This window comes from Phodopus roborovskii, unplaced genomic scaffold (genome assembly GCF_943737965.1).
Source record: "Phodopus roborovskii unplaced genomic scaffold, PHOROB, whole genome shotgun sequence".
Classification (NCBI taxonomy): domain Eukaryota; kingdom Metazoa; phylum Chordata; class Mammalia; order Rodentia; family Cricetidae; genus Phodopus; species Phodopus roborovskii.
The window spans coordinates 7,343,775-7,358,113 of NW_026126575.1; the positions used below are offsets into that span (position 1 = coordinate 7,343,775).

Genomic DNA, 14,339 nt, shown 5'->3' on the forward strand with positions numbered 1-14,339 from the left:
GTGTGTGTGTGTGTGGTGTTTCGGCTGTTCTGCATTTTCTGTGATCTTTGTAACTAAACTTGAATCCTGACCACCCTTGCTATGTCCCAGCAATCTGAAGGAAGAAAGAATCTCAGCAGTGCACATTGCAGTGGTTTGGACAAACAGCAAGAGTGCAAGTCAACATCGAGGAATTATTTTTACTGTAGTGGCTATTCTCCTGAGACCCATTCTTCCTGTGTTTAACCTCTCATTCCAAGGGCTGGAAAGAAATACACGTTGAAACCCCATCCTCACGCACTGTGTAAATTCACAGCCAAACCCAGGCACCGGGACTCTTCTGAAAAGACTAGATCTCCCTGTAACTGATTATTTAGATTTGTAGCTGAACCTACTCCCTTGTAATTAAATACATGCACTCCAAGAACCACATAATGAGGCACCATACAGTAAATACATGTGGTTTCCGTGGGAAAGAAACTGTACCCAGCAGCTAATCTGTAACCATGGACCACATTAACTAGCATCATAGGAACGAGTCTCATAATGAGAAGTTCCTTCTGACCTCTCTGCCCTTCTTCATCCACCAAACAAATAAAAAATAAAATCTCAAAGATAATCTTACCACATACAAAACTGTCTGGCAGCACTGAGAAAATGCTTTGGCCCTTCAGTGACTCTGGATGGGCACAGGTGGCTGTCACAAATGCCTGTAGCATCCTGCCCATTAGCCATGGGGGCAGCCACTTGAGCTGGCAGTCACACAGAAAGCTCTCACTGCTGATGTGGCTGAAAGAGAAACAAGAGGTGGACACTTACCATGTGCCCATTAAGGAAGGGGGCTCCCTTACACAAAGAGCAAAATACTGTAACCAATCAGCTTAGAAGTCAGGACATCAAGCTACAAAGGGAATGTTTTTCCTCATGGTTCCTCCAGTGACTGGGAACAGCTCATGCAACATCCCTGCAGATTCAAATGGAGTAAGGGCAGAATTCAAGATGTCTAACAAGCCCCCAGGAGATACCAAGAATGCTTCTTCGAAGACCACAGCAGCACCTTGTGAGTTTACCTCTGTCCTAGGAGGGCCAAAGCTCCTGTCGCCCTGGGGATGCCTTCTAACCTGCTGTGAACATAGATGAATCCCGCATGGGAAGAGCACACTGCCCACCAGTGGCTCACCACATTTCTGATAAGCTGTGTTGAATGTCCAAACTGAAGAAGACTTTAAATTCTGCAACAAACCCTAAGAAATCTTTTCCTGTGTGGCTGTTATCTTTTTATTTGGAAAAACTGTAAATGTTTCTAACTTCAAACTCAAGCCTCACCAGCACACCTTCTTGCCAGAGTTTACCATAACACCAGTATTGCTGGGGAGGGCAAAAATTTGGATCCACCTCTAGCACAGTGCTTGGAAGTTAACTGCTGCTGCCCAGCAGTCATGAGACCACTCAAGTTTGGTTTTGTGAGGCTCCAACCAAAACAGAGAACGTTTTCATTTTCAAGCAACTGGTGTTATACTTCCAAACACAGAAATCAGAATGGCCATCTGAGCGGACATTCCTTCTCCAAGAGTCATTCAGATAAGTCACCCAGAGTCTAGCTGCCTGGATCCTCAAAGACCTGGAGTCTTGAGTTAAAGAGTGACACTAGCCCACAGCCAAGGACCAGAAGACAGTAAATGTGTGGGCTTCCCAGCATGAACTGCCTGGTGGGTACATGGTGACAAAGGGGGCAGCCCCAAGCATATCTTATTCTTACACCAACAAATGAACTAGTTTCCTGTTTTCTGTCTCTTTCCTGATGTCTGATGGACTAGTAAATAGCAAGGAGGAATAAATACATCCCATGGGTGACCACATAGAGTAAAGTCTTCCTTCAGCCTCTCCAGTTCACTTGAGGAAATATTTTTCCAAAGACTCAACTCATTTATCTCAAAGCATTAAAATAGGGATGCTGGTCCCTCTTGGACAACAGTACCAGAATGATGTTTAACATTTTCATTTGATGGGCAGGCATTCTGCTGAGAGATATCTGAGGGCTGTCCTGCTAAGGAGCTACTGTAATGGCAGAAGTCCATCAGCACTACCCATGATAAAGTGACCCACAAGGAGGCAAGAGTCACAGGAATGAGCCCTATGTGGTAGTGGTCTGGCTGTGTCAGGCCAGGTGAAGGACCAGAGGGAACTTCTGACTATCAAAAAGATACTTGGGTGTGGTAGAGTACAATAGATAGGAAAAGGCCTAGAGACAGGCTAGGCTGTTGCTGGGAGACAGGACAGGGATATATGTAAGTTTATTAAAGAATCAGGTTTGGGACCACATTCAGTACATCTGCTGGGCTCAGCGCTATGGTCTTTAGTGAAGCCTGTGCCAGGGTAGAGGCCAGGCTAGACCCAGAAAAACCTTGGTCACCAGGAATGGGAAGGTCTGCATAAGCCATGAGTTGGAGGGCCAGAAAACACAGGAGTGATTGGAGTCAGGCACCAGTGGGAACACTAGGCTCCTGGCCCACCATGGCATCCATAGTTAGAGGTGAAGGCGAGACAGATTGGATGGTGGGACCATGAGCTTCCCCAGGCCCTACAGGTTCCAGTCATTTTGTCACTCAGGCAAAACTTCTCTGCCACCACTAATAGGCAGTGTTTTCCACAGCTCATGCCTTCAATCAGTCCAGTTCTTCACTGGCTTACATAGTGCATTTTCAGGGCTCCAACTCAAAGCATGTTTCTAATCATTGCTTGTGAAATCTACCCAAAGGCTGACTAAGGGCACAGAATAACCTGCTGTGATCTGATGGAGAAGAAAATGACCAAAGTGAACCTCTTTCTCCAATCACAGGACTGGGCCCAGGGCCAGCCATGGTTTGAGAACATTGGCAGTTGAAGGGAAACCAGACCAAGGCTGAGCCTCCAGAATTAGGCCATAGCCATCTTGCTCATATTCCAACAAACTCCTTCAGGAAACCCATCTCAAATATAAATTCTAACCTAAAAGACAAAACTGATATACTTTAAAAGATGACGATCCATTTTATAGAAGAGATTTTCTCTTTACATATCAGAACAGCATTTAGTAGACAGACTCTGGCCTTCAGGCCACTAGATGTTCCTGCTGGTGTGCCTTTAGCAGGACACAGCTGCACCCATTTGTCTGTGTATTATTGCTGCTGTCTGCTGTAATAACACATCTGAATAGTCATGACCCAGCCCCTATGACCCAAAAAAGTCCAAAATGTTTACTATGTCAGCATTTCAGCAAAAGACTTGCCACCCCTATCCAGAGTTAGGCCCCACGAGGCATGTTTCTTTTAAAGACAACTTAGATCTAATCTGTAAATGACCAGAGCTATTACACAGAGTGAACACAATGCAACTTTAGGGCTTGCTTATTCTCAGTCTCCACTCATGTCAACGAGGGCATGGATTCCCAGGTACTCACAGCTCTTTAAGATTCTTCATCTTTGCAAAGGCATCAAACTGGACAGACCTGATTGCATTCTCTCCAAGGTTCCTGAAATAGAACACAAACATTGGTGTATAGGAACTGTGGGCACCTGTCAAGTGTGTGGCAAGGAAGGACACTCAAGGATTTTCCAGGCCAGCCCTGGTTCACAGGTAACCCCCACAAGAGCTGCCCATACCCCATGTGCCAGATCTGTTAGGAGTGCTTCTCAGTTCTCATGTTTATGCAAGCACATATGATGACTTGGGGACCAAGCCAACCATAAGAGTAGCCTTGAAGCTAGGTGGAAAGCTGAGAAAAAAAATTTTTGCTCAGCAGAATAAAGGATGACCTTGATTCAGAGACTAAAACTAAGAGCCAGGCAATAGAGGCATCAACTCCCAACAACAGTATGAACATCTCAGGACTAGTGCTGCCTACTTCCTTCCAAGGTCCCTGAGGCAAGCATCCCAGTAGGAAAACTCCCAGCATGTGCTAGGAATGGCTGAGCTGCTAAAGGGGACAGGTGTTGACTGGCTTTGCCAGGATAATGTATCCTTATCAAAGCAGCAAGAGCTCAGGGACCCTTCAAGGAGTCTGATGCAGGGTGATGTAGTCCAGCAGGTGGGAGGGAGGTATTTGTTCAAATACCAATTGCGTTAATTAGGAGCACACCAGCAGACTACATGCTCTAGGAGCGTTCCTGGCATAGGGAAAATAAAGGCCAAAGTTGAAGCTGACTTATAATGAGAAGGGAACAGATGGTGTTTCCAAACAGACTGTTTCTTGGTTTACAAAGAAGTGATTAAATTGCCAGCAGACTTCCCCAGCAGCCATGTTTGGCAGGCCTGTGGGGTGGGCAGGGTCTGGCATGATACTTACAGGTGTTCCAGGCCTTCCAGCCCTGAGAATGCTCTCTTAGCCACAGATTTGATCTTGTTTCCAAACAGAGTTCTGTAGTTTCCAAACATCCAGGCCCAGAGTAGGCAGGAGTAGGGACCAAGGAGCATTAGAAAAAGAAAACACACCATTAGGGCAGTGCTACCTGACCAGTGTCTGAGAGAGACGGATGCAATGCTGACCTGTGAAGGGATTACATAAGGCTGCAGTACACAGGCCATCCACTCTAAAATAAAATACCTCTAGCGTTACTACAATTTCATGCTGATGATAGGCTGGAATTGCATGTTCCACTCAGTCTCAAGAGACCCCTTGTAGTGTCAAGTGAAAATCACCATGACCAGGCCAGGCTGTCTGTCCTAGGACCACCCAAGGGGGTAGGAAGTTTGTTAAGGAAAAACAGGCTGGTTACTGTTTTAGTGAGAGATGTAGAGTCAGAAGGCAGTGTAAACTAGTACTAAAATCTGCATGCACTGCATTGTGGGCATAAAGGGTCCCAAGCAACCAGAAGAGAACAGGAAGATGGGCATCCATCCAGATGACCCCATAGCTCTTTGCATCTGTTATGTACTATAGTGGCCAGGATGCAGCTGTCATGTGCTTTATCCTTGCCCTTAGGGCCTGGAGAAGACGGCTTGTACTCTGGCTTCTTGAACAAGAGCCCCAGAATTTAACTGTAGTAGACTTGAAGTTCATTAAACCCCAGGTAGTTAGGGGTGTCACAGTCAACTTTCCAGGTAAATAAAGTCCATACCCTTGGGTTTCTGAGCACAGGGCAGGGCTTGTGCAGCTCTAACCCTGGCCTTGACAGTAAGTATTCAGTTAATATACACAGGGTGTTCCTCTTACTGGGTATGGAGCTCAGAGCTCCCACCTAAGGGAGACCCTAGAGTGCACTGGACAATTACATGCAAAGTTCCTTCCTTTGTTATTGAGGACTCTAATATCAGAGAGGACAATTGAAGTGATGCTTGTTATTCGCTCTGCCCATTCAATGTTAATGTCTTCAGGATTTTTATACCTAGGAAATGTCACAACCCGCAAGGCCAGACAGCAGTGTATACGTGGACAGAGGAACAAGGCCCTGGACAAAGCTCAACTCTTCCCAAGAGAGAGGTATTTCTTGTTGAAGATCCTAGCAAGAACCAGGAAAGGATACGATCTGGACTAGAAGTTGGCCATCCTCCACCTACTTAAGACTGAGACTGGCCTCCACAAGGGAGCACCAGTAACAACCTGCCACTGGAAACTAATGAATGGTGATGTGATGCCTGCAAAACCCAAACTGCATCATGGCCTAGCCATCACCCACTGTGTGGCCCTGAACTTAAGGCTCAGAAGGGACAGTATGGGGCAAAAACAGGGCTGGCCTACAGGACCAATGGCTTACATGCCAGAACAGACTCAAACAGTTCAATGAACACAAAGGTGCCAAGAGCCACCTGCCCCCAAGGGCATCACCAAACCACACCACAAGTCTTCATTAGAGATAGATTCCTCCCCCGGGGGCTCCAGAGGCAGTTCAGCCTTTAGACAAAGCTTTATAGGATGAAGGGCAAACAGACAATGACCCCTGTACCTTTTCCTTCTCTCACGGGCAATCTGTGTGAACACGAAAACAATCTCATACTGAAAGCACTTCCACAACTCTTGATCTGGACTTCTTACTATAAATAAATCAAACGCCCAGAAACCCAGTGACCATGTTCACTCTGGCTCCTTAGCCACAAAACTAGCAGCAATTAACAGCTCATGGGGCCTGAACCCCAAATGTGACTGTGAGACTGCCAATCCCTGCACTTACTCAGATCCCCACAAGCCAGGGTACCATGTGCTCCAGGTCCTAGTAAAAACAAACTGAGCTGTTTAGTGAAATCTCTCATAAACTAGATCTAGGAAAATGCTGTGCCTTATTTCATCCATTAAATATTAGTCACGTTGACCTCTTTTACGGTGAAAGCAGCTGTTATTTCTAATGGTGACAACAGCAATAAAACAAATTCTCAATTACACAGTGCCAATCACTCTGCTGATATAGGCTGAAATACACCCTGACCTCTCAGCAGACATCTGGGGGTACTGTGGGGCTGGGCTCTCAAGCTAGCAGATGCTAATGGATCCCTGGACTGGAAGGATGCTCCAAGGAAGAGATGGCTAGTCTGACCTCCCCAGTTAGGATCAGACTAGTGACCTCGAATGTCACTTTTTAAACCTTCTTACACATCTGGCCAGCCCAGTCAAAGGCTCGCAAAGGCCATTTCAGTGCTGGCTAAAGCAACCACAAAGGTACTATGGTATGTGCAGGTTGAAGGAACGTGTCATGGTAGGCCTTGTACTCTTGTTCTTGGAAGGAGCCATGGTATGGACAAGCCTTTCTCCTAATGTGGAGTGCCCACCTAGGCAGAAGGCCGAGGTCCCACTTGAGTACACTCCACATGGTTTCATCATGTATACCCTACATAGAACACCCTCTTCCCTGCTGAGCAAAGCCAGAGGTGGAACTGGAGCTGGGGTGCAGCGCTGTACTGTTTCTCCTACACAAGTCACTAGAGCACTTCTCCTGTGAGGCCCAGAAATGCCCACTCTCTCACAAGCTGGCTGTGGGCAGGCCCTCAGCATCAGAACTCCAGAGCCATTCTGAAGCTTGGGCAAGGGAATGAGTACACCAGTTCCATATTCAGATATACAAAGCAGAACCTGCTACCTACCAGGCCTTGGGCTCAGCCATTCACTTGTCTCTCCTGAGCTCCAAAGGTTGCATAATGGAGCCTGCCCTCGTGAGATCATCAGCAACCTCACAGCCTACCACAGCAACTGGCAAATTCTAGGGCAGGGCAAAAGTTCCCCAGATTGAATTCTTACTAGTGCTCTTGGTAATGGCTGCTTTTACTTGAGATTATAATTAACAACAAAGATACTGACAAGTGCCTCAAAACTATCAAGTTACTCAAAGAGATTTCACACATTTTCTAGAAACTGAGGAAGACAGCAACACCCTTCTGTGCGGAGGACAAAACGTTCAGGTGTCTTCAGATGGGCTGTGAATGGCACCAAAACCAGCAGCCTTAAGAAGCACCACCTGTGAAAACACTAAGACTGAGAGTGGCCTGTGAGCGGCTCTGGAGCCCTCACACCGGTCCTCAGCTTCTTCCCTGCACACGGCAGAAGGTTCCCTGCTGTCTGTCCTCTGTGGGCCCAGGACAGAGAGGTCCAGGGGAGCTGCAAGAGTGCATCCTCCAACTCCAAGAGCTTGCAGAACTACACACTCCGAAATACTTACAGTTTGCTGAGGTTGTCGAGGCCCATGAAGGCACCACTGGTATCTTCGATTGTCCCTGAGATCTCATTATGGTCCAGGTCCCTGAGAAGACAGAAGACAAGTTCACCTTCCCTCTTGAGCTATGGCTTCGTTCTTCACTGTGAAGGAAGACCAGCCCCCACCCAGGCTTTTACCAAGAGGCCTAACACATCTAGGTGCACCTCAGAGGGCCCAACATTATATACTGCCATGACAAGTGTGGCCAGACAAAGTCCTTTTGCACACTGTGCAGTGTGGCCTTGCTTCTGCTTCCAGCAAAGCTAGCACACCCATCAAATACTCTAGCTGGCTGCAGGGGGAAAATAGTAGAGACAGCAGCAGAAGAAGCCAGCTTTGCACCCCCACCTACACAAAGTAGACTTCTGGCTCGAACCATTTCTAACAGTTCCTGCCTACTCTTCTATTCCTACAGTCCTCTCTCTGGGCTCAACCAGGACACAGGAAGGCATGTGGAAGAAAGAGATGGCATGAACTGGGCTCTGCCCTGGTATTCCTTCAGGCCAGGCTGTAAGTTGGGGCCGGCACCCTGCTCCTCATGAGGCCTATGCAGCACTGGACTCTGAGCCAGAGCAGACATCTGGATGCTGAGTCAGTCTTTTGACCCACTTGCCAGGAAGGGAAAAATAAGGCCAACTCCTCGGCTCCAGGCTGCCTGGATAAGGTTAGTACTACCACTTCCTCCCTCAGCCTCTAAGAGCAGGTCACAGTGCCCAGTGACACACCACACCTGTCAGCCTCTAAGAGCAGGTCACAGTGCCCAGTGACACACCACACCTGTCAGCCAGACCCCTACTCTCACATTTTGTTCTTTCCAGATTTTCACAGCACATCCCTTTCTAGAATCCTTGCAGATATGACCAAGAACAGAAAGGGATGCAGCTCCTGGCTCAGGGAAGCTGGAAAGTCACTGCCAGTTGGGAGTGGAGCTGGGACGCAAGTGCAATACGTTCGCTGTGACCTTGACTTTCCAGTATGAAGCTAAGAGAATGTGCTGCTGTAAGGGACCGCCCCTTCAACGAGCCCCACCCTGCCATCCCATCCTCACATTGAGTACAGCAGGGCCCAGGCTTTGTGTGCCTATCTTCCTGCTCCAGGCCTTGCCTGCCAAAGTCTCCCTCTCTTTCTGGCCAGTTCAGCCTGAATGTTTCTGGCCTTTCTGTTCAGGCCTCTCAAGGGCTCACAGACTGACCTCGGCTTGAATAACTTGGCACTAACTGTCATACTCCCCAGCAGTGACTCACTGCTACAGCCCACTCTTCCAGGGTTAAGTGCAGAGGCCTTCCTCCAAGCATATGACAGGCACACTCTCCAGTAGAGACCGTGCTGGAGAAGGAGGCTGCTGAAGCTGCTCCCCCTGTCTGTTGAGAGCCCCATGCCCTTCTGGGAGTTTTAGGTTCAGGGCTGCTAGGAATCTGCCTAACGTTTATAACAAAAATTCCATGAAAAGTCCCAGAAAAGCACCCTTAGCATCTTCTAGCAGCCTCACCCAACTGGACGTGTTAAAGGACATGGCATTCTCACTTTTTCTTTTTTACTCCCTAATGAGGCCCAAGCAAGGACACAGGACTCCATTTCTAACTCTCTCTTGAGTCTAGATCCAGTGAAGAGCTTCAGGTAACAGGAAAGTGACCATGGAACTGACTTGGAGAAGGAAATACATAGAAGCCAGGCCTGGGGATATGGCTCAGCAAAGAGAACACACCTATCACTCAACGACCCGGGGTTTGATCTATAGCAAGAGGAGAAAAAAAATTCTCAAAATTTACAATCAGGCTCACATACTTGTAATTCTAGTGCTTTAGGGCTTTAAAGACAGCCACAAGTCCAAGGCTAGCCTTGGTTATAAGAGGTTGAGACTAGCCTGAACTACAGATATCCTGTCTTAAGAAGTAAATGGACAGAATGACCACCTTCCCTGTTCAAAAAGAAAAATATGGAAGAAGTCACAGACAGGGTTGGGGATTTAGCTTAATGGCAGAGCACTTGCTTAGCAAGTTCAAGGCCCTAGGTTCAGTCCCCAGCTCCAGGAAAAAAAAGTCACAGCCAGAAGACTGGAGAAGAGATGCACAGGACTGTCTGGACGCTGCTACAGGTATCCTATACAGGCATACTTTTCTAGACCTGCCCACCCTGACCTGCTGAATGTGCTGAGAATTACTAATGATAGAAATGTTTAAAGAGTTCTCATCCCTCTATAGGCACCATCCTGGGAAAGAAAAGATTTTTCTGTTCAATGGTTATTTTTTGGTCAATGATATAAAAGTTTGAGCCCATGTTCCCATAGCAGACCAGCTTTGGGTCCAATTCTGACTGGAAGCCAGCAAGAAGAATCTCAACAAAGTAGGGGCTTTGCTGCCTGCTCTCCCACCTGTGTACCCTTCATTCTGTCACCCTCAAAAGCAAAATCCTTACAAGACCCGCAGACTCTTGAGTCCCTTGAAGGCACCCTCAGCAATGTGGCTGATGGCATTGTGGCTAAGGCGCAGGATACTGAGGCTGCTCAACTCAGCCAGACTTTCCTCATCCAGCCGTGTGAGGTTGTTGAAGGACAGAATCCTGAGGAAGAGAAGAGGAAGACAAATGTCACCAATGAGCTATATGGATGCCCTCTTCTCTTGAGCAGTCATGCCACAACTGGGCTGACCTCACTGGAAAGGGGATACTTAAGCAATTCCAATGGAATCCGGAGTAAAAGTGGCCACACAAAAAGAAACCCATCAGTCAACATTCATCTAGTCCGATAACTAAATGATTATGCACGCCATGAGACTAGTGCCACACAACTGAGAACTACTTCTTACATACACTTTAGACACCTGTCATACAACCCAAATCTCAAGGCTCCAAGCCCCTCCATTGGGCTTGGTTCAGGCAATGAAAGAGCCCTCGTGGCAGTGAACAGAAATCTGGAAGGGTACTTCACTGAGCAAGGATGCCACAGCTACACTCTCTGTACCTGCCAGCAGAGGGCATAGTGAGCCACTGCCTGGGACAACCAAACCAAGACCTCTTCTCTTAGCAAGATATAAGACCTTGACACAGAAGGCCTGGTTGTTATACGCCTCAACAGGAATCTTGCCTCTGTGTTGGAATCCCCAGCTCTACTGCAGGTGCTACACAGCACTGAATTGGTTATGTGACACAATAGCTATCTACAGTTGGAAAGTTAAGTCAGGACTGACTGGTACAAAAAGAAGCAAAATTAATTGATTGAAGATTAATGCGCATTTAAAGGTAGCAGTGAACACTACTATTCTCTCTCAGAGAAATAAGTCATGGGTCTATCAATAGCAGGAGACCAAAATATCATCCTCACCTGCAATTAAAGCATTTGGCTTAAAAGGAAGGCCAAGAATATACTGGAAAGCAATGCTACATGTGGCTAAGGCTTTCTAATATGGAACTAGTCCAGTACACTTGAGTGAACATTCCCTTTCTTTAAATGGCACAAGAGACAATGTCACGTTGCCAGGCAGAAGCAGGAAAGGGGAACTCAAGGGTTTGCCTTTCCATGTGTCCCCAATTCCAGGGGCTCAAAACACTTTCTGATGTGTTCCAGAGGACTGTCCTTACTTGGGGACTAGATTGAATACCTACAAGGACTCTCCCTTCCCAAAACTCCTAGCCTCCAACAGAAAAACCACATGTCAAGGGCTGGTCAAAGCCACTCAGTACCATAGGCAGTGGTCAACAGCAGCTTTTCTGGGTAGCAAGACGCTAAACCCAAAGAATGAACACTAACACAGAATCTAAGTGCAACGAATACAAAGAAAGGGGCAGGCCTACGGCCTTTTACAAAAGATAGGGACTAGCTAACTTATGGACTCCAATTAAGTGTGGAGTATAAGAGACATGTACACTGAGGGTGATATTATCAAGAATAGAGATGACCAGAGGAAGACACAAGCTATGAAAGGCAGCATCAGGTTCAAGTGTCTCTACATATGCCTGGTGAAGTCAAAAGACATCAGAGAGGCTGAGTAGGGTGTGGCATTCCTACCTACCAATCACTTGGTTTAGTGAATCAATCTTTTCCTATAGCCAAGCCTAGTGAAACAAGGTAAAAAGAGAGAGGGTAAAAACTTTCTGAATCTCTCAAATATAAACCTACTGAAGTACAAGGCATGTATTAAGCTGAGAGGACTCCTCAACCGGGGGATGGGGGGGGGGTGGGGGGGCGGACACAAAGGGGCACACACAATGTCTGCTGAGTCTTTGGCTCTGGCACTATAGTGTGTCTTCTGTGAGGGGATGCCTAGGCCACATGCTCCCCATCAGAGGAGTCTGTCACTACCATCCTCAGGAGCAAAGGAACAACCTGGGACCCTGTCTGGGAACTTCCCAAAAGAACCTAAAGGGTGCCTCATCTCTACACATCCACCACTGGGCATTAGGACACAAATGGGGCAGGAACGAGCCCAGTGCCCTGAGAAACTGTCTGAGGAAAGGATGGTGAGACCCCACAGCTAAACAAACCCTCCCCACATCAGCATGTCACCTTCTTTCAGTTCCACTGTCCTACTCAAACATGACTTCTTCACTCCAGAAATACATAGGAACTCAAAAGGGCTGTGATGACAACATCTAGGTTTCTGTTCCCTGGCATGTCATTCCTGTCTCTAAGCCTAAGGCCTAGGGGGCAGTGGCTGTCTTGTGTGGGTCTTCCTTCCTGAACAGATCACCAGGCACCCTGCCTCTGGGCTGCCTCCTCATCTGTGGGGTGAGTCAGGCCAGTGGTTCCTTGAGGTCTTGAGGCTTCCAGAGTACTGTGAGTAACCACTGCCCCAGGCTTACAGCTCATGCAGCTTCTGACAGAAGCTCCAGCCATCGCGCTGAATTCGAGAGATGGAGTTGTTGCTGAGGTGCAGCTGGTGCAGGCCTGTGAGGCCATAGAGGGAGCCGCTGTTCACTTCCACCAGGCTGTTGTACTCCAGGTGCCTGCAGAGACGGACACACACAGGATGAAGAGACTGGCACTCCCTCGCCACACAGTCAGCAAATAGGAGGCCAGTCTATTATCAGAAGTGGTCGTTAGCACAGAGAAGGTAACAGAACAGAGAAGTATGCACATTTTGTTCCACATTCAGGATCAGAGAAGAAGTTTAAGCAACCAGAACTTGCTTTTGTCTATCTGATTTTCTCCCACTGCTCAAAGCAGTGGGAGGCAGAGACAGGTGGATCTCTGTGAGTTCAAGGCCAGCCTGGTCTACCAAGTGAATTCCAGGACTGATACACAGAGAAACCCTGTCTTGAAAAACAAAACAAAACAAAAAAAAAAAAAAAAAAAAGGAGAGGGAGGGAAGGAGAGGGGGAGAGAGAGAGAGAGACATATACACATACGGGGAGGGGGGGATCCTAAGAAATGCATCAACCCTCATTTGCACAGACTTACTCAACATAAAAACCAACTGGCAGGGTAATCAGTTTTCCTCTGAGAAAGTGATCTCAGCAAGTGACCATTTAGATTTCAAATTTGCAAGTGAACACAGGAAACTGACATCCAGTTAATCAGAAGTGGAGAGTGTAAAACAGCAAGGAGTGGGCCAGCAGACTCCTCCTATGCGTGCAACAGAGAGTGGGTGTGTATGGGAAGGGGTGGGCAGTGGGAGATGTTTCTGATGAGAATGGGCAACACACTGGTGGCTGTGGGCCCAGGCTTCCGGCCTCGGTTCCAGCTACAAAGATAATAGCACAAGTATAGGCTGTGATGTAATTTGCATGGGAAGTAGGGAGTATGGGACATGGCCAGCTAAACCAATGAAAGGCACAGGTAAAGACAGTGGTACAGCTGTGTACATCTGGAAGAAGCCATTGCCAAACCTGAAAACCAGACAGAGATGGTAAAAAGTGATGGCCTTGTGGAAAACAAACTTGGGGAAGGGGGGCACCACCTTTACTGCCAGCTGTGCAGATTCAAACAATTGTAGAGGTTAAAATCAGAAGGTCAGTAATTGCTTCTCTGCTGTTCTTTTTCACTATTCTGGCAGCAGACAGCTCTGCTGCTGCACACATCTGGCTGGAAATCCCCCTGATAAAAGCTGCACATCTGCACTCAGTGTCTTGATTAGCTCACAAGACAGGAATAAATCTCCCAAGATGAACTATACATTTTGGTTCACCTGCACATCAAGAAAGAGCACTGACACAGCATGAGGAAGGAAAGGACTTCCTATAAGATGTGGGAGTGGAGAGGATGTGGGGAGGGAATCACTCTGCACTCAGGTTCGTGGAGGAAGTGGGGGTAGAGAGTAGGCCCAGCAGACTGGTGCAGTCCATCTTCCACTTCCTTAGCTGGCCATATATCCACCAAAAACTCCTCCTACCTTGCAGGGAAAATGTGAGGTTTGGTCCATTGTGCAGGAAAAGGTCCAAAGAGCAGGAGACTGGGTACAGCTAGCTACCGCTCAGCTGAATCAACACTCAGCCCATGCCCATGTCCTCCCAGAGCCCAGGACAGATGCCCACACTTACAGCACATGCATCTTAGAAAGCCCCCAGAAGGCACCATCTGTCAGCTTGCTGATGTTGTTTCGTTGAAGCTTTAGCACCTCCAAGCTGTCGAGCCCCTGGAACGTGAGACCCTCAATCAGCCGAATCCGATTCCGATTCAGGTCCCTATGGAGATGAAGCCATCATGTCAGAACATCCCTCCCATGTACACATCTAGCCTGCACCATTCCCAGAAGTTCAAACAAGTTT

The 14,339-nt window shown here is 47.6% G+C and overlaps 1 protein-coding gene across 1 annotated transcript in view; it reads right to left on the bottom strand.

Moving 5' to 3' along the window:
* Lrig1 (leucine rich repeats and immunoglobulin like domains 1) overlaps positions 1-14,339 on the bottom strand; it is a 100,460-nt gene that overhangs the window by 11,604 nt on the left and 74,517 nt on the right. Inside the window, exons 6-12 of the mRNA XM_051203423.1 lie at positions 14,112-14,255; positions 12,435-12,578; positions 10,053-10,196; positions 7,602-7,682; positions 4,304-4,375; positions 3,419-3,490; positions 605-768 (exon numbers count right to left, since the gene is read on the bottom strand). Coding sequence (XP_051059380.1) covers positions 605-768; positions 3,419-3,490; positions 4,304-4,375; positions 7,602-7,682; positions 10,053-10,196; positions 12,435-12,578; positions 14,112-14,255 — 821 coding nt within the window. The remainder of the gene's footprint in view (positions 1-604; positions 769-3,418; positions 3,491-4,303; positions 4,376-7,601; positions 7,683-10,052; positions 10,197-12,434; positions 12,579-14,111; positions 14,256-14,339) is intronic.